This window comes from Tachypleus tridentatus, chromosome 4 (genome assembly GCF_004210375.1).
Source record: "Tachypleus tridentatus isolate NWPU-2018 chromosome 4, ASM421037v1, whole genome shotgun sequence".
NCBI lineage: Eukaryota > Metazoa > Arthropoda > Merostomata > Xiphosura > Limulidae > Tachypleus > Tachypleus tridentatus.
This window is the reverse complement of record NC_134828.1, coordinates 80,187,223-80,213,063: the sequence shown is the minus strand read 5'-3', so window position 1 is coordinate 80,213,063 and position 25,841 is coordinate 80,187,223. Positions and strand designations below refer to the sequence as shown.

General features: G+C 32.9%; 2 protein-coding genes across 15 annotated transcripts in view; one reads left to right on the top strand and one right to left on the bottom strand.

The window, feature by feature from the left end:
• LOC143249525 (semaphorin-1A-like) overlaps window positions 1-25,841 on the top strand; it is a 135,239-nt gene that overhangs the window by 60,295 nt on the left and 49,103 nt on the right. For all 14 annotated transcript variants that reach the window (XM_076499515.1, XM_076499520.1, XM_076499526.1 and 11 more), the window contains exon 3: window positions 25,356-25,452. In XM_076499515.1, the coding sequence (XP_076355630.1) occupies window positions 25,356-25,452 (97 nt within the window). The remainder of the gene's footprint in view (window positions 1-25,355; window positions 25,453-25,841) is intronic.
• LOC143249985 (uncharacterized) lies at window positions 13,553-15,645 on the bottom strand. The gene is made up of 4 exons (XM_076500620.1): window positions 15,556-15,645; window positions 15,397-15,463; window positions 14,262-14,342; window positions 13,553-14,150 (listed from the first exon to the last, which is right to left on the bottom strand). The coding sequence occupies exons 1-4, from the start codon at window positions 15,643-15,645 to the stop codon at window positions 14,026-14,028; spliced, it is 363 nt and encodes a 120-aa protein (XP_076356735.1). The 3' UTR covers window positions 13,553-14,025.

The following is a 25,841-nucleotide window of genomic DNA, read 5'->3' as shown; positions in this document are numbered from 1 at the left end:
ATAAAAATGTAATTTATTATAGATGGCACTTTTTACAACTAAAGTAAAAAGTTTTTTGTTTTTGTTTTCCGAAAACGACCCTAGATGTTGAGGTGATGTAAGGATTTTGTGGATGTTAAACAAACAAAACTCCCATCAGATGAATCTTGAATGTTGTACCGCAGTTGTTGCGTTATTCTAAGTTCCACACTGAACCTCACAATATATTGTTCTGCAATTCATTTCGTTATAATCAGGTAGGGATATTGTACGAATCAACTTCTTAATATCCCTCCAGCTCATGTATTTAGTGGCAGTCTCGAACTGTCACAGGTAGTGATATTAAAATATTCAAAGGTATTTTCGTTCTAATTTCCGTTGTACCTGAGACCTTGTTGTGTAAACGGTGCACTTGCGTAGAGTAGTATTTTTAAAGAAAAACACTTTCCAGCAAAACGGCATTACCCATATTATTTGTGTATAGGGTTTATAGACTATTTTCCCAGTAATCTAGGACTATCAGCTGTTTATAAGGTGTGCCTATGTATTCCCCAATTGCATAGTAAAGCACTTTTTACTGTTTAACAAACAAGTTGTGTATTGACATTAACGTACTTGCTCTGTCATTCTTGTTATATAGACGATTTTTTGAGTTATAATGAAGCAATGGAATTGTAAAAGAAACGATAATAATTCTCGAAAACTATCGTAAATGTTTACCTTTTTACTTGTGTAGTATAATACATTGATAATCCAGTAAATCAGTTGGGAAAATTCTCATGCACGTAAAATTTCAGAGCAACTGTACAATCTAAGCAATGTTATTATAAGGAAGCAAGTTTCAGTAATCCACCTGCAGATGGCGCAAAGTTCTTGTGTCTCAGTTCTTTTATAAAGATGTTTTAAAAAACCTTTTATGTACGTCTCTCTTGTGTACTATTCAGTCACTTGTATTTTGTAAAATTCATCTAATGATATGAATCCTAGGCCATATCTTCGAAGCTCTGATTCTCTTGTTTATTAATAATCCAATCCCACAGTATACCCAGTGTTGTATTGGCTCAACTTGTCTTTATCCTGTCTAGTGTTTATAAAGTCTTGGTGTGTAATTTTACAAGCTGGCATGGCACCCCTCATATTATGAATTTATATTTATGAATTGATCAGTAGTGCTATTTGGGTAATATCCATAATATTTAACTGATAATTTGAACCAACAATGCGTAAAACTTTCTTCTATGCATTTGTTATGGGTCACAATATACTGCTGCAATCTTGGTTAGCTCTTACTTCATCGCACATAAGTATGTATTAGGAAGTGCTATAAAGTTTTATTAGAGTGTACTTTAGTAGGATTCAACGTATGCGACTCCTATACTTGGTTATGAGGTGAACATAAATACAACAAACATACTCCATAACTTTTTTCTACGAGTATGTCCTGTTTCATGTTTAACTATGTACCATTTTTCACACAACCTGTAAACAATTATTAAACTTAATAAAAACCATTGGTTTCTGCTACTTGATCGGAAACCAGTTGTTTAACCATCTTCTGACATTTCCTTAAATATGTAGCAGAGGCTTATGATCATACCAATTGCATTGACTTGTATCAAAATTTACTCATGTTTACTCAGTGCAATATATTGAAATACATAGATTATTTCTATAACCACTAATACACATGTTCATTGAACGTTTACACTGAGATGGGTGGACATGATAATACATAGTGACGTTTTATGATATACCATTATTAGATATTAGTTTGGACACTTCTTTATTGAACATTTAGGTTCTCCACAAGCAAGGTACTTCATCTAATTTAACTCGAAACATTGGGTGACTGCTTTTTTTATCATTTATATTTGGTTTAAGTACTGAACTATTTTTAGTGGATATTTATTAATTTGTTTTCCTCTTGCAGTAAAGGTGGCTAGACGTAACCTTTCCTCTTGCTCTATTTTTTGGTTCATTTTATGTTTACCACTACCTCGTATTAGATGGGAAAAGATGAACCTAATGAAAGTTTTCAGGATCTCTTATCCACATTGTGTCAGACTTTTAGAGAAATTTCACTTGAAGCAACTTCTAGTTGTGGGTTTCCCCTTGAGTTGCTAGACTTGTGTCTGTATAGACTTTGTTATGAGATTCCTTGATGTATGTTGTCAAGTTGAACAGCTCTATATCACCGCTGCATTATGATAATCTTTCTTTTATGTGTTGATATGAAATGGTCTATAGAATCCTGAGTTAGATTTGTTAATACTATCCCTTTATGCTGGTCTAGTCCACTCAGCGGACTAAGTCCAAGTATCTTGCTTTGATTATTATTAACAAAACTTTTAGTCTTTTTTTATAACACCTGTGATGATTTGGAAGATTGCCCTTTGACAAATCTCTCTTCTCTTCAAAGTTTCATAAAACATGACAGTATGTTTCAGAAGATGTTGAAATATTTATTTTCTATTTTGTGTGTATTTGTATTTTCATCATGATTTGCAGTTAGAGCACCCCTCTTTCACACTAACTTTTTTTTTAATTTGTTCGGTGCCCTAGTTAGTTTTCCCTCCTAGTATTAGAATATAAAATTTACTATAAAGTAATTTTTTCATGTTTGGTTGCTTAAATTAGTAATTCCGAGAGTAGGTGGTCTCATCGTTCTGACTAGGAAATTTGTAATGGCTGTTAGGTTATTCTGCTTTTTAACACCTAGACCATATTTGATTTTATGTTTTTTGTCATGTCTTTTGTGTTGGACCGTTTTAGTTTCCTTTTCTGTGAATCTAGATTGCTTCATTTAATTTTCTGGTCGTGCAACTTTTATATGATTTCATTTACGATCTTTTTTCACTTTTAACCTGGTTAATAAATTATGTAATATAATTGGACTTTGCTACAGAGTTTTTTGGTATTGCTCTTTTGGCATGTCAAGTATTTTTTTTGTGTTTAGTTTTTAGTTCCTTTACTGGATTGATAGACTTGACTATAATTTCAACTTTGTGTTAAAGTTGCTATGTCTGTGGTGTATCCGACGGTGAGATTGTTCCAGCTACATGCTTTGATTTTTAAGCAGAAATTGAAAGTTATTGTTGTAACTTCAATTTACAAGTTGGCTTTGAGGATAGGCAGAAAGTGTTGTTTTTCTGATTATCCGTAGCACATTCATTTATTGTAGGAAGTATTTCTACCCAACATTGGGACTAATAATGAGAATCTGGTGTTTTCAATCAATGCTTTAGACTACTTTTGTTACATCGGTTACGAAAGAAGTGACCTATCTGGTGAAATGTTCTGTCCTGCAATGTTGAGATTATTTCCACTGGAAAGCCAAGTGGCCTATGATTAACATGATTTTTTGACTGTGATAACTGACTGGTACTGAGATGTTACTGTCTTTTACCACTGGGAAATATATATATTGTTTCCATTGTGGTTTGCCTGAGTTCAGAAGATTTGCTCCATTATTATGATAAGCTGAACTATCTTTCAGATAGTAGTTTGTCTAGGCGGCCTTCATTAGCTCTTGTTGTATGATAGGTTGCTGGCCGGACGTTCTGTGCTACTGCTAGCTTTGGAAGTTTGAATCTCAGCAGGAAGCCAGACCTTCTGCTTCCACTATGGACTCAGTTCTTCCTACGCTACATGCAGGATACAGTTTAAAAGTGATCCAAAATGAGTGGAGAACCAACTCGAAACTTTTGTTGTTGTTACCTCCTTTATTGTTGCTGCTCCCCAAGTAAACTTTCGGCAGTGCTTGTTCTGTACCTGGCTTTACTTCTTGCTCAAAGAAACTGGTAGAAGTTCCAGTATTAGTCTCGCTTAGAAATTCCCTAATTTCGGGGGGAAAACCGACCGACAAGCAAAAAGTTCAACTACGTAGTATTCAATTACTACAATCTGTTGTAATATAGATTGATATTTAGTGTTACGAATGGAAATACAACTTTAAGGAGAGTTGAAAAAATAAATAATAAAGTAATACATATGCCTGGCAGGAGAGAGAGAAAAACATCTTGGTGAACGACATCAATTATTTGACTATGACATTCTGTCACTCCAAAAAATAATTCTAAAAACAATTAGGAAAATTGATAAGTATTAAGTAAAAGTGTGAAAAAATATATAAACTTGAAGCATGAACAAATAAAATATTGAAAAATGACTATATTTAATAAAAAATAAGCCAAACAAATGAAATTAATTATTTCACAAACAGAAAATAAAAGAAAAAATCTAAACAAATCAAAAAATACTTTTTTTCCAAGTAGCTTAATATACAGATTTAAATAAATGGTGAACAAAATGCTCTAAAGGAAAACAATCAAGTTCACATTTGCAGATTATGTAAAGTTATGTCATAATACTCATAAAAGTTTAGACGACCAGAAGTCATCAAAGCAAAGAAAACTCAGAACAGAGAAAAACACACCTCCCCCGATGACAGGGCTTATAAAGCTATAAATTGGGTTTCGATAGCCTCGGTAGACACCAAACGGATATCCCATTATGCAGTTTTGCACTTAACAACAAACAAATAAAAAAATTATGGATTTTATCATCATCATTCTGACTCGGACCACACAAATTCTACTAATGCGCTTCATTCGTCCTTGTGCATATGGCACAACTCCCACGTAAATAGTAGCTAGATTGCTTGGAACGTATTAAATAATTTGCGTATACACATGCACTTGCCATGAGAACGAAAACTAATGTCAATTTGAATGAGCGTACGTGTCCTGGAACACCACAATGTCTATAACTGAATGTCTTGTGGCAGAATTTAATCATGACTCTGTATGGTGTGTGGAAAAACGATACAAATCGATTGTTCAAATCTGTCTTTTTTTTTTTCCGACTGTGCTTAATCTTTTGCATGTGTGTGACCAGACATTTAAAACTAAATCTAGCCTCTTATTTAGTGTAATATCACACTTCCATACTTGCTTGTGAATACGCGTTCCACCTTTTTTAGGTAAGAACCTCGTGTTTAAATCTTGGGAGTAAGAACTTACGCTCACCATTGTTGTGCAAAGAAGTAATTTTATCACAAACTGTTGCATGGATATTACTTTATGTATACTGACGTATAGTTATGGGTGAAACCAAAAATCAACCTAACAACCATTATGGTTAATTAAATACACTTTTCTCACGTATTTATTTATAAAGATTAGTATGTGACTTAAGAATAATGAATATCCCACCCTCGAAATCAAGTTGTAGAATTCAGTCCTCACTCAGATGGCAAAATTAGTTTCAACTTTGAATCATTATGAACAAATAAATTACTTGACGTCATGAAAGTTTTCTACACATTCTCATCGTTATTTTTTTAAACAATCAATGCAATGCCTTCATTAGCGTATTGACTACGGAGAACATCACGATTCATATTTTGCGATTATGTTTCATTGAAGTAGAACGAAAAACAATAAAACTGATAATCGAATTTTTTTTTTGGTAGTTCAAAAGATACATCGTCATTTTGCTATGTTTTAAGTTGCTGTAAAATGGCCATTTTTTCTGAGTTGCGTGTATTTATCGTTAATAAAGAGAAGATATTTTTCGTTTTCTTAACAGCCATGATTTACTGGCTGATTAGTGCCACAGAACAAGGTTTCTGTGACTCGCTTCGTCTACGTGACCCCCTAGGCAGCTCACAGTTCGTTAAGATTACTCAAGGGGGACGTGTACTATATTCTGTGCACGAATTTAGCGGGAATCCTTACAGCTCGAATTGTCTTGTTGACTGTTGACAGAACGAGTCAACTGAAGAAGTTTTTTATTACAGAAGTATAATCGATTTCATGAGAACGTGGTACCCTACTATTAGCCATAATGTTTCGTTTATTCAGTTCTTTTGAAATAATTAATTTTCTTCAATTAACCTGGGAAGTGTTTGATAGTTATCTCGTGGACTAAATGACTTGTTGGGTTTATTGGTAAATGCTTGTACATACTTATTGAAAACAAATAAAGAAAGAGGTAGCTGACCACATGTTTGAAGGCGGTTGAGTAATGGAGTGTAGAAATATAGAGGGCGTGTTTAGATGTTGGATATATTTATTAATATAGGTATAAATGTGTTCCTTTGTATTGGTTTATTTTGGGCTTGAGTTGTTGTATAAGTAAGGCTTCTTTTTCTTTGTGAACCTGACGATGACCGAAGAAGGTCGAAACGTTGTTCGCTCCTCTACATAGAGCTTTCTCTATCCATACCAGCCGTTTTTACATATATATTTTCTCAACAAGCGGGTTTTCTCGTCATCACGAAAACAAAACATAGCGGTATTTAAAATGTGGTTTAGTTGTAATATACTGAAGGTTTAGTGTAGCATCTCGTAACCGCGTTGGTGGATTTGTTTGTTTTGAAATTTGCGTAAGGCTACACGAACGCTATCTGTCCTCGCCATTCCAAATTTAGAAGTATAAAACTATAGAGAAGGCAACTAATCGATTATCATCACCACCCACCGCTAACTCTAAAGATACCCTTTTATCAACGAATAGTGGGATTGGTCGTTACGTTATAACGTCCCCACGGCCAAAAGGGCAAGCATGTTTGGGATGACAGGATTCGAACCCTTGACCCTCAGCTTGCGAGTCGAGAGTCCTAACCATCCGGTTTTGCGTGTCCGCGTGTTGGATTCGGGGTGAATTTAACATCTTTAATTATCTTAAGTTTTAACGTTAAAAGAAAATATTTTTGCATCTCAGTTGTACAATGTTGCTTCTCTGTAAGCAGTGCCAGATTCATTTTATGGGTGGGTGTACACGCCACAGAGTGCAGATGAGTTCGTGACAAATAACGTGAAGTCATCTGAGATGAGAAGAACGTATCCGCTAAAATTAATTAAAATGGGAATTTAATGCTATTTTAATTGTTCATGTCTACAACTAGCCACATTTCGGACGTAAAGCTGGAGACAAGAATACCAACGTAATTTGATAAAATAATAGAAAAAAAGTTACCTAATGCTTAACATCTTTTAGTTAATCAGTATTCTCTTCCTTAATTCTTTATCGACAGTCTCTTTATTTAAGTATAGAACTATGAAACAATACTTAAAAACATACTTTATAAATGTTCTACGCTATTAAACATGCAATGAAGACGTTCATGTTTTTCGTTCAACAAATAAATACCTACGTCCACTTGCAAGCAGTTGTGTTTGGTACTGTAAAACTAAAAGGGGTGCATGTATTGAGCTCGTAATTTTAGGTATCGTATTCTAATGGTTACATTCCAATCAAAATAAGTAGTTTCAGAATTAAAAATTATCGTAGTAGATAATGCAACTAATTTAATATACAGGTCTAAATGAAGAGTATATGATATTTTAAAACATATAACAATTAGAATGTATTGATTCAGCTGTTGGGTCTTTCGCTATCAACTGTATCTTCAGTTGTAATCCCAGTAACATCTCACGAGGTTCAAGTTTTTGTAACAGTTTTAACTTCACCGTTATTTCTATAAACATTATCTAAGTGACAGAGTACCGGTGCAACCATACGACGTAGATGTTTTCTGAAAATGTTTTTACAATAATCGAACTACCTTATGAAAATACAATTAAATAACTTGTTCTTTATAACCGGTGTGGTCTTGTGCTCGCGTTATTTAAATGTTTTGTAATCGCTATAACTTACAAAGCCACTTTGTTTAGGAATAAAGATACCTATGTTCCTTAATTGCATGAATAGTCAAAATATATGATACAACACCTGTAACACGTTATTACTGTAGGTTATTGTTCGTAGTTTTGTAGTCGAGGACGGAGAGAACGAACGATACACTTGTCTATTCGGTTGTTTGTGTCATGCTTATAGAATAAAACAAATAAACAAAATTTTTCTTTACACCTGAAAATACAGACCGATGATAACAAAGTCGCAGAATAATTAGAGTTTATTGGTTCGCGAAAACTGAAAGCCAGTCTCTGTTTTTCTTCTTTTTATACTTTATTCATGCATGCTAAACAGTGTTACTGGTCGTATTAGGAAAAAAAATATGTAAATTGCTGTTAGCAATATAGCCATACAAATAAACATTCAGAAAATCCAAAGAGAGACAACTTTAATGTGTGTTAACTGAAATAATAATAACTTAAAATAAAACGCAAAAAACCGTGAGCTGTGATAGTATGTGTCTGCTTTACTTTAAACTTGAAGGGCAATTATGTTGATAGAAAAAATATAGATATGACAAATCTTGTATGGGGTTTCCGCGTTGCCGTGCGTTAAGGAAAGCAGTACAATCAGACTGAATTAGAATACTTGCAAGTTGTGGAGGAAATATTGTTCATTACACAAGATAGTGTTACAAAACATCCGGGTTTACTTTGGCTAAGTTTTAGGAATGGCTTGTTTAACGGCAGTAGAATTCACAATGACAGACTTGTTTGCCATATGGAGTTTTTTTTGAAAGTGAGGAAATTATATTTTTAATCTTTGGTGTGTGTATGTATGTATTCGTATGGTCAGGTTGTTTAGATTTAACCACCAGTTTTAAGAGGATAGGCAGGTAAGTAGTCTACACAGAGGGGACTTTTTTACTAACATTGCTGCTCTTAAAAAGTACAATTATATGAAATTGTGAAGCTTCGTATATTTATACAAAAGTATACATACTAGTCATACAAAGTCATTTGATTCAGACTTCAAATTGTAAATTTTAAACTGCTTTCACACTTTCACTAGACCGTTCCTTAACAAGAAACAAACTTACCAAAGGAAAACAGAACTGAAGTTAGCGATCATAGATACTGCTTTGGATCTGAGCTTTCTGTCATAAAAATATATTAACATTGAATAAATTGTTTCGTTCCAATACGGTTATTGTGGGAGATGACAATGGTTCGCACAAATGTTTCTAGCGAGGTAAATATGTAAACGTTTACTCATCCAAGATTAAATCAAGTTAAGGTATTTAAACACGATAACAATAGTTTACTAAATACGTCAATTTATAACTAAATTTAACGTATAAAGGAATTAACAGTCCAAACTCGACGTTCACAGCAGCTGTGTGTGCATGTTGTTCAGACTTGATATTAATTTTCGCGTCTTGCTCCTCACGCCTTAAGCATTATCTCAAATATTAGAAGAACATTTTCAGGTGCACGGAAGAAACGGAGCTTCCAAACTGTGTAGATAATTATATACCTGCTGGATTGCTACCAGACAAAATTCTGTTGATTTAGCTTGAAATGAAATATCTCAAGTCTCTCGTAAGTTTCATCTCGTGTGTCGTAACTAAATTTCGACGCAGCTCAAAGAACTTGTAAGGAGACATTATTCTATAGTAACGTGAGAAGGACCGAGTGATTACTAAACGTTGAACAGTCTCGCGCTTTCAATCTCTACACATTAAATGTACACCACTAGTTGGTGTGCATACGAATTCACCAGCCAGTTTCTATTACGATTAGACATATGTGTTTTTTTTTTAATAAGTCTAAGTATAATGTTTCCCAATCTACATGACGCTTTTAACTACAATTTAAAACTTTAGTATAAAGACGTAGTGTAGTGACAATATATATATATGTACAGTAAAACCTGCACAAACCGGAAATATTAAAGTTTTGCAGCATTATCTTAAGATTTCTGTTATAAAAGGCCCTCTATATGGCGTGCACCTGCGTAACGCGGACGAAAAACTACCTGTCACCTACCTCATCTATCAACAAGTAGGATTAGAACCTGCGTAAGGCGGAAAATGTTTTTGATTAAATATTAATTTCTTATTTAATTAATAATTATTTAATAAATTCTTGTTTAATTAATAATTTATTAAATAAATTCTTGTTTAATTAATTTCTTTAATAAATTCTTGTTTAATTAATTTTTGTTTAATTAATAATTTCTTTAAATATTAATAAATTCTCGGACATTTTGTTACAGTAAGTATTGGCCAAATATGTTTTTTTCTTTTTTCTGCCGTCATTATTTTGGCAGTTAAATTAGATTCATGATTTGCAGAAATATATTTGTTTTTTAAGTGCAAAATTCAACCCTTTAAATACTTCTCACGAAAAAATAAATTCCTATCTTCCCTAATTTTAAAATTTAGGGAATATTTACTTAATACCCTCATTTTTTAAAAAAAGTTGTTTGTTATGATGATTATAGCGAAATCCAGACTTTGAGAAGACTGATGCAAATGACTCTGTGAACGCGGAAAGTTTTGTGAACGTTGACAAGAATGTTTTAACAGAAACTGGTGAAATTGATTTAAAATCTATAATAGAATCGCAAGATGGTAACAGTGTGAGAGATTCAGAAGATGAACAAAATGGAAAAGATAGTGAGGAAATAGAAATTCCTACTTCATCACAAGTGATAAGTTATATTAAGAAAATCAAATTGTATGCAGAAATGAAGGGGGGATGAACTTCATGAAAAGGCCGTAGTAATGGTGTTCTCTTTTAACCGCGTGAGAAAGCCTATTAGAAAAAAATGAAACAGTTGAAATCGGACACTTTCTTCAAATAAATTTGATTAAGATTTTGTGTACTTGTGTATATTTTGAATGTTTATTTTTTTATTATACTGTTTATGTTATATTTATTAGAATAGAAAAATAAACGTCTTACTTCCCTTGAGTCAAGCAAGTATAACGTTCTGCTCAAAAGTTATATACAATTAAGACAATGCATGTTCGTTCACTCTAAGTCGGAAGACCTGCCTAAGCCGGAAATTTTACTCGGTCCCGTGCGATTTCGCCTTAGACAGGTTTTTCTATGTATACATATTCTGAATTTGAGATAAAAATTAGTATATGCGTTCTTATACAAAGATGCTTTTGTTTTCTTTACTGACAATGATGCAAAAATGAAATAATTCCAAGTACATATTCTTTTGTTTTGAATATCTAAAGAAGCGTAATGAAACATTCTGATCAAGACAGTAAACATATATTTGATTTTACAGCTGACATATTTTATAAAAATAACGATCGTTATGAGGCTGACTTTAATTATAATATAGCGCTTGTTTAGTTACAGTAGGTTGAATTTATTTATAATCTATGTATACACCATGACCAGGTGAATTAAGACGTGCGACTCGTAATTTGAGGGTCGCGGATTCGCATCCCCGTCGCACCAAACATGCTTGCCTTTTCAGCCGTGGGGGCGTTATAATGTAACGGTTAATCCCATTATTCATTGGTAAAAGAGTTTCCCAAGAGTTGGAGGTGAGTGGAGATGACTAAATACCTTCCCTCTAGTCTTACATTGCTAAATTAGGGACGGGTAGCGCAGATAGCCCTCGGGTCGCTTTACGCGAAATTCAATAAACAAACAAACGTATACACTACCGGTTCATGGGTACAAATGCTCATCAACCAGGCATCCACCTCTCCAGCAGTAAGTTTGTGGGAATTATGATGGATAAAATCGGGTTTCCACACCAGTTTTGGACAAAGCACAGGCAGCCTGTGATATTAATAATGACAACCAAATCAACAACTGGTATTTTAATTGCAAAGCGATATACACGTTCTTTCATATTCCTAGATGCAATTTTTCCAAACACACAATTGGCCAAAAAATACAACATAAACGACAATGATGGTAAGAATAAAAATATGTAGAAGTATTTTAACTCCAAATCTAAAAATCAACGTTCTCTTCTCGAATGTCACGTGGAAAGTTATGGAGGAAATTAGGTTTGAACTAATTTTTTTTTCCTGGCTAAAATCTAGTGTTAACAATTAAAATTATTCGGAAATCCATACAAATGCTGTAGTTGTCTAGGCTGTTTTCTCGCATTTCTATTTAATAAAACACCCGCCAGTTAATTCCTAAGATATTAGTTTTATTTTGAGGAATATTTACCCGCAAGTTACATTTCTGAGCAATGTTGGCAAGTATATATCATTTTACTTGACTATCAAAAAAGAAATCGATTTATGATTCGTCTTGAGCCTTGACAATAACAAAGTCGGTGTTGTATCCAACGACGCCATTTTGACGCTGTCTATCGTAAATAAATAACATTAAGTTATTAAATCAAGTAAATTAAAAAGGAAATGCCGTTATTATGAGTTGGTATTGCCAATTTAAAAAAAAATGTTTGCTACATGTATTGAAGGTTCTTATACAGCATAGTATGATAACAATTCTAAAGGTTTCAGTGTGTGAAGAGCAGGAACCCATTGTATTCGTGTATATGTACAATGTTAACCAAATATGTAAAAGTTAAGGAGTATTAAGCTGTGACACGAAAATATTTTTGTTGTTGTTTTGATTGCACACTTGGTTGTGTTAGGGATGTAATTCCAAGATTCATTTATAAGCAGAGGATGGAACTTAAGACCAAAAACTAATAACACTATGTGACAAATTTTTTACTTTATCTTGTTCCTGAGCAGAAAGTGTTATTCCCCAATTGCTTATGCCTAAAGTAAATGGAAAAGACCTTTTTTTCTCTTCAAACTTTTCTTTTGTGACCTGGGAACGTATAACGAAAACATGGTGGGAGACTATTTGGGGGCTGATACGTGAAAGTGATTTACATTCAGTCGCAAATCTCAAAAAACTACTCACTTCTAAACATTTTTGTATAACTTTAGTATAAATACGTGTAAATCTTAATTCATATATTGTTTAATTCAGACCTTATGTAAATAAAAATGTGCAAATTTGCCCGTTTTTACATAGAAAATAGGTTAATTTCTAAATTTCATTATTCAGGTCACATAAGCACAGTGGAATAATGGCTATTTTCTGTACTTTTACAAGATAAGCAGTTAAGAAATAACACATACTATCCAGGATCAAAATTTGTGTTACATAGTGTAATCTTCTAAAACGCTGGTAGTTAATGATATTTAATGTAGGTTTTAGATTACTTATTAATATAATTCCTGTACCTTAACAGGACGTATGTTACTTATTTTTCTAAAGTCGAATGCTTACGTCATTTATTTCCTTTCCTTGGGAAATGGTCAGTTTATGGCTAAGATATATATTTTTTCTATTATTACATTGATGATGGGGATGTTTTTTACTTAATTTTTTACAACTGTTTTCCAGTTTCTCACGGCTGCATTCCCTTACACAACGAGCTGATCGTTTACTATGAAACGTTGTTCTGCTTCAGCATATGGTTGGTTTACTACAAGAGCGTACTACATTAATTTATTTAAACTCGGACGGGCCCGGCATGGCCAGGTGGGTTAGGGCGTTCGACTCGCAATCCGAGAGTTGCGGGTTCGCATTCCCGTCGCGCCAAACATGCTCGCCCTTTCAGCCGTGGGGCGTTATAATGTGACGGTCAATCCCACTATTCGTTGGTAAAAGAGTAGCCCAAGAGTTGGCGATGGGTGATGATGACTAGCTGCCTTACCTTTAACCTTACACTGCTAAATTAGGAACAGCTAGCGCAGATAGCCCTTGTGTAGCTTTGCGCGAAATTCAAAAACAAAACAAATAAACCCGGATACTTATATTGTTTATTTACTATGTGGTGTGGTCAGTTTACATTTGATGTTTCATTTGCCTTTTATTCACTTCTTTGGTTGATGTATCTTACAATTCCAATGGATATTTTTAGTGTTAGTAGAATGAGATGTAGAAGGATACAGTAAAGGAATTTGCTAGTTAAGGTGTTTAGCAAGCCCACATGAATTATAGTTCTCCAACTATGTCTTCTTTTAAACAAGAAGTGGAAAATGTTAATATGTTCAGAGTAAAATATCAGTTCTAGTTTTTCCCCCATTTTCTTTTGACATCAGTTTATTTTCAAAGATACTGGCATGCTTAAAGGGCAGTTCGTCATCGTACATCATTCATTCGAAACTTGAAATTATTCCGCTTAGTTCTTTTATGTTTCAAACTTAACGAAGTACACGCATCTGCATAAGACTGTTTAAGATAATTTGTTTTATGTAATATCATTGAGAAATTCGTCAAGTGTTGGAAACATGTTGAGAATGATAATGAGCACGAGTTTTATTCATCCTTCACTTACAGAGTGGGGTCATAATGACCGACGTCGTATTTTCAAGTTGATATTTCAACTCGACTAGTGCTGCTCTCTATCTAGTATTTGATTTGTTCTATCATCAGTCAGCTCTCGAGTGTTGAACATAGTAGAGCTATTGTAGTTTTCTTTCGTACTGCTGTATTTGTTTGTTTTTCGTTCTGAACCTAATGTGTTATAAAAATAATTTTAAGTTAATTACACATGGGCCATTTTGACCATCTTTCCACTTATGACACGAAAATTTTACCATACCAGTTGACGATTAAGTTTCTTACCTTGGTGTAGTTTGAGCCTTCTTGGGGCACATTTCTCGTTTCCAGAAAGGTCCTTCAGGAACTGTGTGGGATCATGTTCTCCTAGTGCCACATTTGAAATAATTGTTTATTTTACTTTCCCTTATTTAGTGTACAACATGCCTCTGATTGAGTACATTCAGATAAGTTTTTTAATTTCCATGCATGTTTTTTAATGCAGTTAATATCAACCTTAATGTTGAAAATGTACTTGTTATCTTGCTTAAATACTATGTAAAATTAACTGCTATTTCATGTTACGTATTATATTTAATTTCGGATGAGTCTCCGATTTATTATGTTATGTATCACTTTCAAATAGTCGGAAGCTTGAATTTAGAAATTAATTAAATGTTAATATGTTATTTGCCAAAAACTGATACATAATTTTCTTTTTTAACACAAATATATTTCAATATAAAATTATAATAACGATTAATACTAATACTTATTACAAATGACTGTTTATATACAAGAGTTTTACAAACTTATAAACAATACTGAGTTTTATATCGGGTCCACAACTGAATGTTTTATCGACAATCTAGGTCCACGATGAGCAAATTAATTCTGAGTTAATACTGTCACACCTCACGTAAGCTAGCTAGCTGTCGTTTCTTGATTCATGTAACACCGCTTTCAGGTTCACTTTTCACCGAGGAAGATATTTAATGTTTTCGTAGAAATAATAATATCCGAAGTAATTCACTGAAGTTGAACGGGTTGTAATTTTCAAAATGTATAAACGTTACCGATCAAACTACAGTTTTTCAATTATATAATTAACAGACGTTAATCACAATTATAGCGTCCGAGGCCTGTAGCACCGACTGTAGCTGACCAATAATAATACTATTTGTCTCTCGACATACCAATCACGTGAGAGACTAGAAGTTCCAACAATGTTCAAGTGCATTTTCGTAAAACAAATATTATTTATTTTTACACTCAAGAATCTTCTACAGATTTCTAGAAAATACGAGACTTGCGCGATACACAGTCAAGGATATACGTTACATGCAAAAAAAAACAACAACCAAAAAACCCTACCCTGAAACAAGTGTAGGTATTAAAATAAACGTATAACGGTAATTCCGTTTCCCATTGAAACTCTTACCAGTTTGACCCTGTGGCTGTGTATACTTTCTGCTGCGAGGTAAATCCGTACCAATGTTACTCAGATACTTGTACAAGTGATTATGAATTGGACCTCTCTCTCTCGTTTAAGCCACTTGGAATAGCCTTGGGTGGATTTGAAAGTGCGAAATTGCAATACTTTTCCCTTTGTTCTCTTGTGCAGATGTATTTGGGAAACTCCTGCAACCAGTAAACGACTAGAAGCCGGCAAGAAAGCTACGATAAACATTGTGGGGAATAAATACCTTGTTTTTTGTTCACATTGGTCATCTGTCTTCTTATGTTCTCGAAGTTCTTTATAAATCACTGCATTTCAATTTATTTGTATGAGGTTCGAGTCATTTATCTTTCATAGCTATACACATTGGTGACAACCAACTGCTTGCTCTCTTACAAGACAAGACCTAACTTTTCTTCGAACTATAAAACTTCGAAGTAACCTTCAAATCACGGTAAATTGTTGCATATTTTAAAACCAAGCCGCTACAAATTATTTAATGAAACTCATTTTTAATTGTTTGTATCCTTGAAAGTACTGAATAATCACCGAAGCTTTAAGTTCGTACCAATTTTTGATCACCGCGACCTCGTGAGGTTTTCTTGTTCCTCTTGTTGCAAACTTTTCTTAACATGATTTTCAATTGGTTCTTTTTCAACCTAGACTCAGACTGACTTCATTAGCTGCACAGCTGACTCAAGATACTTGTTAAACTCGATAAGATTTGTCGGCTCCTATCGGATGATTTCATCGGTAACATAAAAACAAATTTGCATAGATATAAAAATTAGCCAAGAGGCATAACCGTTCTGCGATTCATATCAGATGTCACCTCAATGAATAACATGAAGCGGTAAGAGAAAACCTTAAACATTTTACTACAAAAAGTATGAAGTTTTCAAGAATTTTAACCCGAAAATAAACAACGTAGGGGGAGCAATATAAAGAATAAGAAATATTTTATTGTCAAAATCCTTGAGGAGATATGGTTTTTTTCTCCTCTGTCAAGCTGCCTCTGAGTGAAAATTCAGATATCAAAGTACTTGAACATAATTGTACTCTAAATAAGGGGAACTGGGTCAAACAAAATCATATAGATTTAACTGCAGGATGGTCAAAGGAATTAGACTTTATGACAAGGCTGCACAAGACAGCAAAAAATATGGTGTGGAGATTAGAGCAAAATGATCACTTTTAATCGTGCTATATTGCATAATATCAAAACTGAAAAAGATAAACTAGAAACGATAAGCAATCTTAAACATCTTTGAACAAACATACGGAAGACGGAACATCCGAAAAATATATAATAACTAGATTGGCTTTATCCACAGGATAAAGTTGTCAAACTCAAGAAAATCTGGACAAGTAAAGACATCATATAAAAAGTAGAAGTTTATCTTGTTCGTGCTGCTATAGTTACATTAACAACCCTGTATGGATAAGACATTTACTCTTACAAACAGGTTTGAAAAGATACTAGACCCTTTTAAATGAGATGTTTTACAAGTTAGCGCATCTTCTATACGTGGAAATTTTTTTTTTACAGAAAATCGACATTTATTAACTGTTAATAAAACCACGAAAAGGGTACTACAGTGTTTTGGTATGCGTCGCAAACAAAGCAACCGCCATTGCGTATACGATCCTATATGGGTCGTGTAAGGAAAGCGCAATGGAGGAAGACCAAAAACAAACTCGATAACCAACATGAAAGAAGTGACAAAAGAGCTTTAGTGGTAGAATGTGGTAAAATATCTGAGAACTAGGAAACCTAAAGTGTTGTAACGGTTGAATCAAAGGTACCCCAACAATCAAATTGTCATAGGCCTGACTTGACTCGAAGTTCAACCACTTGCCTGCTGTTCTGTATGTTGTTTTTACTGGTTGGCATGAAACAGCACACAACTAACCTGTTTCTAAACCCATATGTTAGAATTGTTTTCCAGCCATGACAGATTTGCTATACTATATCTATTTTAATATCGATGCTTGTTTAAGTTAAATTTATGTTTAGAAACGTACATAATTTATTCTGTTTAATCTTTATTTCAAAATTCCCGACTATTCACCAAAGTTGTTGAAGATTCTCGAGAGTTAGAACCAACAATATATGTGTGTGTACGTCCCCCAGTGGAACAGCGGCATGTCTGCGGACTCTCACTTTTAAAAACCGAATATCGATACGTGTGGTGGGCAGAGCACAGATAGCCCATTGTGTAGCTTTCTGGTTAATTCCAAACAAACAAATGTGTGTATCGTAAACACTAATGTATCGTCGATATTATTTTGCAGGCTGAAATTTCTAGTTCTCCTCATGCCTATAAATGTAATCAACATGACCAACTAAGTAAGAGAGAGTGTGTATGTATATATCATTGGTTAGCTACAGTTGGTATACTGTAAACTATAACTGTTATTAACCCTTATAAATTGGGAACTTTAACCATATTGACCAGGGATGTTTATAGATTTTGAACATTACAAACCATCTAACTTTATTGAATCCATATCGAACATAAGTATTTTACAAAAACATACAACTTAATCGGTGGAAAAATTCGACAAAGAACGCAGAACTAACTTTCTTCCTGTTAAGTGAATTGTACCTATATCAATTTAGAATTAATTCGCTCATTGTGCACTCTCTATAAGATAGCCAGTTCGATACCAACTAGAAGACAATATTGTTTATAACTTTGTAAAACTTTTATATATAGATCATTATTTGTAATTAGTTATTGTAAGCTGTATTATTTATATATTAATATACATTTGTGTTAAAGTAAAGAAATCTGTGAGAATTAGTCTTGTTGGCAAGCGTCATAAATTGGATACACATCGGCATTTATTTAACTTCTAAAATCTAAATTACAATTTAACTCAATTTTAGGCTGTTTCAATTTGTAATGCGTAACGTAGTAAGTTGGAGGCTTGTTCAAGATAAATCATGATACGTAACACTAACAAAGCATACCAAAATATTACAATGGTGCAGGAATATGCAAGCTTAGAAACTAAATCGATTTAAAAATGAAAACATATTTGAATAGGTTGGCCGAGGTAAAATAGTTCTATAAAATTAATGCACGTGCAGACTCCCTGCATTGTACAAAAGAAAAAAACGAAACATCTAAAGGAAAGAGAGTACCAACGTTCATGTTATTTCAAAATTAGTTCTTTTCTCAGTACAATGTAGTGTTTAATCTCGAATATATTGATGAATTGTTGCCTGATTTATGAAATTCTATGAATGCAGTTCTAGTCATATAACCTGTACAATCAAGATTAAACTCAAATTCAGACAAAGCATTATTGGTTTATGCGAGATTGACTCGAAGAAATTCCAATACTAGATTTGACATTTCTCATGCAGGCCGTTATACCTAAATATTAGACAATTTGATTGATCTATTTTCATAATTTTAATTTTAGGTATCTAAGATGGTTATAAAGTATCTTGTCATATTTCAAGAATGTTGCTGACTTTTTCTGCTATTTATGGTGAATTTGATTTTTTTTTGTTTTTTGTTTGCAAATATTCGAGCAAATATGCTTTTAGTAATACCCAGACATTTGGTAATTTTTGAGTAACTTAGAAACAAGAAAAATATTGTAGATAGTGATCTAAGATATATATTAATACAATAAATGCAAAACAGCAAAGTAACTTAAACAGTTAACATTTACTAAACATATTTTATTTATATTTATTGAACTACAACTTGAAGTTTGATTAAGTTCCATATCCTTTGGTGCAACTCCAATGTATCCAACATCTGGGGGCACGTGTTGGCCCTTCAGTATAGCTCTTTGGTGTCATAGCTGGCAAATTGGGTTCCAACTCAGTAATACCACAAATATATTTCCTGTATTTTAAGCTGTGGATGCGTTATAAGAGTAATAATCAATCATCCAGCAAGGATGATGAGTGGTAGAGTGCTACTGTTTGAATATGTATAGTAAGTTGCGAAAGAGCGCATTTAAACGACGAAAAAAAAAGTTAGGTTCCCAGATTTAAACACTGAGCTATAAAGAAACGCGTGACCGTGATATATTGTGGTTTTCTTGCCACAGAAAAAAAAAAGAGTAAACGATTGGATCAGATAAAATGTGAGATCTAACTATTTCAGTAGTGGAATGTGATGATAAAATAACCGTAACTTAAACTGTAACCCATTTCTTTTGCTAGTCTAAAGCATGATCGTGCTGGTAAAGATTGTTGACGTGAGTAGACAACAGATATTTTAAATGAGTCATTTAAACAAGTAAATGAAACAGTCGCATTACATTTGAGAATTTATCAATATTTTTAACTTAACATTAACTCTTCAGTGGGTTTATCGGTAAGTCCGCGAACTTATAACGCAAAAGTTGGGGTTTCGATATCGCTGGTGGGTACAGCACGGATAGTCCATTGTGTACTTTTTGCTTAATTGCAACAGAATAACTAACATTAAGAATAGAAAAAATGTTGATTAGGAGAATTATTATATATAATTTAAACACGATCTTTCAAAACCTTTTGTGATGTCAGACAAGTGCGCACTCTAGTCGTGTCTGTAATTTCTCTTACGTTATGATTGCAGCCAAAGAATTGTATTGGAGAACATTTTGAAGCTCTCTCAGCTTACAATAAGATTTTATATTATTCAGGATAAGTGCTTCTTAACGTCACAAAGTATGTGACGTGCGTCACTGCAGCAGCTGTCTTGGTTAGGAACTGCTAAAAAGGAAAGTTAATTAAATTATTTTGATGTCAGCGGTATTAACAAGTTTCAATCCTTATCATAGTTTGTTATTGGAATGTCAAAAAATTAATAATTCTTATAAAGCTATTTCTACGAAATAGTGATTTTCAAATATAGTCGAGGTACGGGAATATCAAGGAGATGCTTAAACAATAATAGCAGAAATATTGTAATGTAAGAATATTAAGCTGCGTATTATAAATTATCCAGATTTCAATTTTGTTGCTAATAACCATTTAAGAAATGAAGCGAAATAACATAATATCTGGAAGTTTTTTATTTAGTACTTAAAAAAATGGAAATTTACATACCAAATAAGCATCGAAAGAAAGTATTTGGAAACATGTTTTTTGTGTGTATCTAACTAGATATTTGTTTACCAATATATTGTTTTTTGCAAAGATTTTTACAGTAGTAATGCGGTTAGATTGTGTTAATGTATTTTTTTCTTTTTGCATAGTGCGCCCGCGAGCGCACACTATTCTAATCCTTCTGTGTATTGTAGATACAGAAACCTGAGTATTGACAAGCAGTTAGGTAAATAATATTATCAGGTGTAAAGGTTTTGTGATTCGAAAATAGTTTCCCTGTATACTCTTATTGTTGATCTGTGAGGTAGGGGGAAAAAAAACCAATATTCTCAAGGAATATTTTATCCAATTTCGAGCATATTCTAACAGTAATTATTAGTATAAAGTTTTGAATATGTCGCTGTTAATCAAGTTTATTACCTTGTAAATAAATTGCACATTTTTATTAGCAAAACTCGTGTTTGTTTTTTATTACTTGAATAGAGATTATTTATATCAGGGATGGAAATAATGAAATAAAACCAAATTCAGTCAAGGGAAAGCTATCAAGAATATTACATTTCCTCATGAATTTTTTTTTCCATTTAATCCATGTAATATGTTCATTCCTATTGGTTATAACTAAGGGAATGCATGGTCCCGTCCGTATTCCTTATCAGAAAAGCCATCTAAAAGGATGAAATTTCTCAAGCAAAGTTAAATTCTTCGGGCATATGGAAATATAATAATTTAAATCCCTGAAATTATATACCTGTTGTTTGTAAACGCTGTGTTATCAGAAAGATGCGCTAAGACTCCTAAAGGTACAACAATACGAAAAATACAGATTCAGAGTAAGTAACGTCTAAGATTTCTCATATTTTATTGAAGATTAACCGTCACCCTAGATAGTTATGTTTTTTCAACCGTTTTGCAGGTTTTGGTAAAACATTAGACCCAACTTAGTGTACCGTTCTAGTTTTTAGTTTAATTCCAAAATGAACCAAGAGTGGCATAGTGGTTCATGCGCCGCGTAGTGTACCTAAGGGTCCAAATTTTGAACCGTAATAATGGCGAACGCGATTCTTATTTTCAAGTATGGGTGCGTAGTAAAAGTGACAGTAGTTCTGTTATTCTGTTCGAAGAGCTGGACAAATCTCTTGTGACAGTGGCTGTTATTGGCTACTCTCCTTTTGGTCAGCAGCTCAATGTTAGGGTTAGACAAAATATTAACTTAAAATACTTATCAAATTTTTTATTGTACCAACACTAAATATTTCAATGTTTGTAGAGTTATAACACAACAGTTTTATACTACGTATACATCACTTGTAGCTTTTATTAAGCCTGAAAAGCATCAATGCTTTGCCAGCCTAAGCTTTCTAAAGCACTGAAGTCAAGATATTTCGTTCTGCATATGAATGTAATTTTAAATAATTTTAGCTCTTATAAATATATCTAGACCAGCTGATAAGTTAATCATTAGCATGGGCACAAATGGGGCAAGCAAAGCAATTTAATTACCCAAAGATCCGAACCTTTTTTTTTTTTTTTTTTACTTTTTTGAGTAGGAGTTTGTGCGCTTGTAGAAAATCCCCCCAAAAATAATGCAAGTTTTACACATTAGAAAAGGAAAAAAAGTAGTTAATGAAATAAGAAAATAAAATATTTCAATAATAACTCATAATGACTCCCGCTTACCAATACCCTTACTAATACGCAATAAAAATATGTTTAAAAAATATTAACATAAATACAGAATTTTTCATTACAACAGTAATGAGATATACATTATGTACGATTACAGCATTGAAGAACATTTATAACGTTGAAACGTTGTTGTAAAAGATATCCTAGAACACCAATTTTACCATTTTCCTCAAGATGTACAAAGAAGGGATTTCAGTTTGTATTCACAGAAAGAATGTGATGAAAACTCTACAACCTAGAGTGATTTTATCATTAATACTACATATTAAAATCTGTTTAGTTCTTATCGTAGTACAAACAACCTCAGTGTATAATAATCATTATGAATATTAATTTATATATCCGATAATCAATTATGTGTTAGTGTTTATGAAGAGTTTAATTGAACTGCTACGACAAGAGAAAGAAAAGACATAACACCCAGCAAATAGCTCAAACATAGACAAAGAAATATGAATATTATTGCTTTTCACCCAAGTCAATGTTACTCAAGAATTCATATATGTTGATGGCTTTAATATTTTTTGGTGAACTTAATATGATTGTAACCATTAAACAATGTGATTAGCAAAAGCTTTCTTCCTACACACAAACATTTTTTCTGTGTTTGTGTCATTGTTAATTTTTTTATTTCTGTTATTTAAAGCGCAATCTCACCAGTGAAAAGTTTTAACAAAAATTATTAAGTAAATTATGAAATTTCGCTCCATAATTAATTTTTATAGATTTGATCTAAATTTTCTTTGCATATAATAAGATATTAATTGCAATACTATGTTTTCTGATGCATATTTTAAGTGTCAAAATAAAAGTGAAATTTTGACATTCATAGTTTGTCTTGAACTTCGTGGATTGATAAGTAAAGTGGCAAACATTAAAATAAGTCAACTCCATGTTACAATAGGATATTTTGGCAGCATGCGAAAGAGAGGTAAACCATTGTCGTTGATACTTTTTAGATTTAAATATCAAGATAGTTTGCGTATTTCATATTTCACTACAACTTTAAAGCTTTCAGAGAAATGTGCATTTGATATGTTATTTTTAAACTTCTAAGTGGAAGATTTACTGATTTAATATGCTGTTTTGAATTTTACTGCACAGTTCACCAGACTAACGTGTTAAATTTAACAACTTGACATTCTGTATATGAGATGGCTTATAAAGTCAAAGAGGTAAAGTTTGCTTTCCTTTTCTAAAACCTTGACATATACAGTAATGTAAAACAGTATATTTATCTTTTATTTTAAATTAAGTTTATTGCAAAATATTTGGACTGTTTAACGATGACGTGTGTTTATTATTTATCTAATTTATTAGAATCAAGTTATTGATATATATTTATTTATTTTTATTTACCTCCTTAAATAGATGTTATTAAAATCAGTAATGTCGAGAAAACCCACTTGCAGAGAAAAATATATATGTAAAAACGGCTCGTTTGGGCTGAGAAAGGTTTTTACGTAGAGGCCTGGCATGGCCAAGCGCGTTAAGGCGTGCGACTCGTAATCTAAAGGTCACGGGTTCGCATCCCCGTCGCGCTAAACATGCTCGCCCTTTCAGCCGTGGGGGCGTTGTAAAGTTACGGTCAATCCCACTATTCATTGGTAAAAGAGTAGCCCAAGAGATGGCGGTGGGTGGTGATGACTAGTTGCCTTCCCTCTAGTCTTACACTGCTAAATTCGGGACGGCTAGCACAGATAGCCCTCGAGTAGCTTTGTGCGAAATTTAACAAACAAACAAACAAACAAATTTTACGTAGAGGAGCAAACAACGTTTCGACCTTCTTCGGTCATCGTCAGGTTCACAAAGATACAAAGGAGCACCTTTATACCTAATATTAAAAATAATATAATAAATAATAATAATGAAATAAATAATATAAAATTATATATTAAAACATCTATATATATTAAAACATCTAAGCACGCCCTCTACATTCCGACACTCAGTTACATAACCCCTTTCAAACATGTGGTCAGCTTCCGGTCAGTTACCTCATCCTTTCTTTGTGAACCTGACGATGACCGAAGAAGGTCGAAACGTTGTTCGCTCCTCTACGTAAAAAAAAAACACAACAAAAACCAAACGATCCGTTTTTACATATATATGTTATTAAAGTTCTCCATATTTTTACTTTCCACCTCCTAACTTGAATTTTAGCCGTTTAAACGGGAACTTGTTTATGCAAATTGTACTCAACTGTGAAAATTGGTTTATATTTCAGAATCATAAGGAACAAGGAAATATATTTTTTTAAACTATTCAAATATCCTGGCGTAAGAGATCTTCCAGAAATCGAAACTGAATGTTAGATGTGATTTAGGTGTTTAAAAAAAAACAACCCGCCCAAAACACGATAAATATGAAAAATATTTACCTTCCGCCCATCGGCCCAATGAACAGTACTTGATCAAATAGAAAGTTAATATAAAACAAAATTTTCATTTTAAGAAAGCTTTCAAAGTGCAGTGTATATGATGTTTCTCATAAAATAGATTATGTCAATTAAACAAATGAATATATATATATATATATTATTTTATTTTTCTTAAATAACAAGAATGATTTTCTCAAATGTTTCCATTTATTACTGTTCTTCAAGTTGTCATAAGATATGAATAATAACACCATACATTTTCCTTGTTTGACTGAATCATTTTAGTCATTATGTGCATTTTGCATGATTTTTGTTTTTCTGTGTTTAACCAGCATTATTATTTTGAACAATTTCAGTATTTGTATTTATGGTGGATTTATTTAAATAAAGCTCGATTTTGTGGAAAACAAATTTTGATGTCCTGTTAATACAGCAGTGTTTTGAGTATGTAGGTGAAATTGGTTCATCTCTTTGCATAACTTATATTATCTACTTTAACTGTGTCATAATATTCCTTAAATAATAACAACAAAGCATCTAAGACTTTGAAACTTATTAATGTGTGTGTGTGTATATATACAAAAATAGCTAGTTGTGAGACTTCACTGGTGTAAAAACTTTACCGACATGGATTTTTCTTTCATTCTAAAAGTAAATCCAACTTTAGAATATGTAACATTTAACGAGAACTAATTTTAAGTTCTAGGAAGAGATACTGACGTTCCTTTTCACTTCTGTTGTTCATGTTACATTCTTAGAAATCGACTGCACCAATGTTCTTATTTTCAAACTATATTTGCATTATTTCAGAGGAGCACAAAGTGGACAAGTTTCTAGGAAACCAAACTCACAGTGATCATTTCAAACTTTTGGAGAGGGATGGAAACTATCTTCTTGTTGGAACAAAGTAAGTATTCTTTTCTTTTCTGAACTAAACTTTGAGTAGCTGAGAGTTTACATTGTTCTGTGCTGTACATTACTTTAAAACTTCAATGGAAACGTATCAAGGATAAAGCATGAGTTTGAAAGCAAAGGATAATATTTTATAATATACCAACCGTACCCTATCTTGCATACGAGGCCATTCGCCCAATACCAGGGTCGTTAGACTGTCTGGGTTATACTACAGACACGATAGTATTCTAGGCGCTGTCTGTTTAGGGAATATCAATTTTCATAAACAACGACTGTTATGGTGTGAACTAAGTTTAAACAAGTAAATTCTGATTATTAGTTGTATTTAAATCATTTACATATAAATTCGTTTCAGCAGCCAAGAATGAAACTGTTGTTTTT

Coding starts and splice junctions, on each gene's coding strand:
- LOC143249985 (XM_076500620.1), bottom strand. CDS start 15,645: ATGTTTATCGTAGCTTTCTTGCCGGCTTCTAGTCGTTTACTGGTTGCA. Junction 14,343..15,396: donor ACAGCCACAGGGTCAAACTG/GTAAGAGTTTCA, acceptor ATGTGGCACTAG/GAGAACATGATCCCACACAG. Junction 14,151..14,261: donor AAGGCTCAAACTACACCAAG/GTAAGAAACTTA, acceptor ATAACACATTAG/GTTCAGAACGAAAAACAAAC.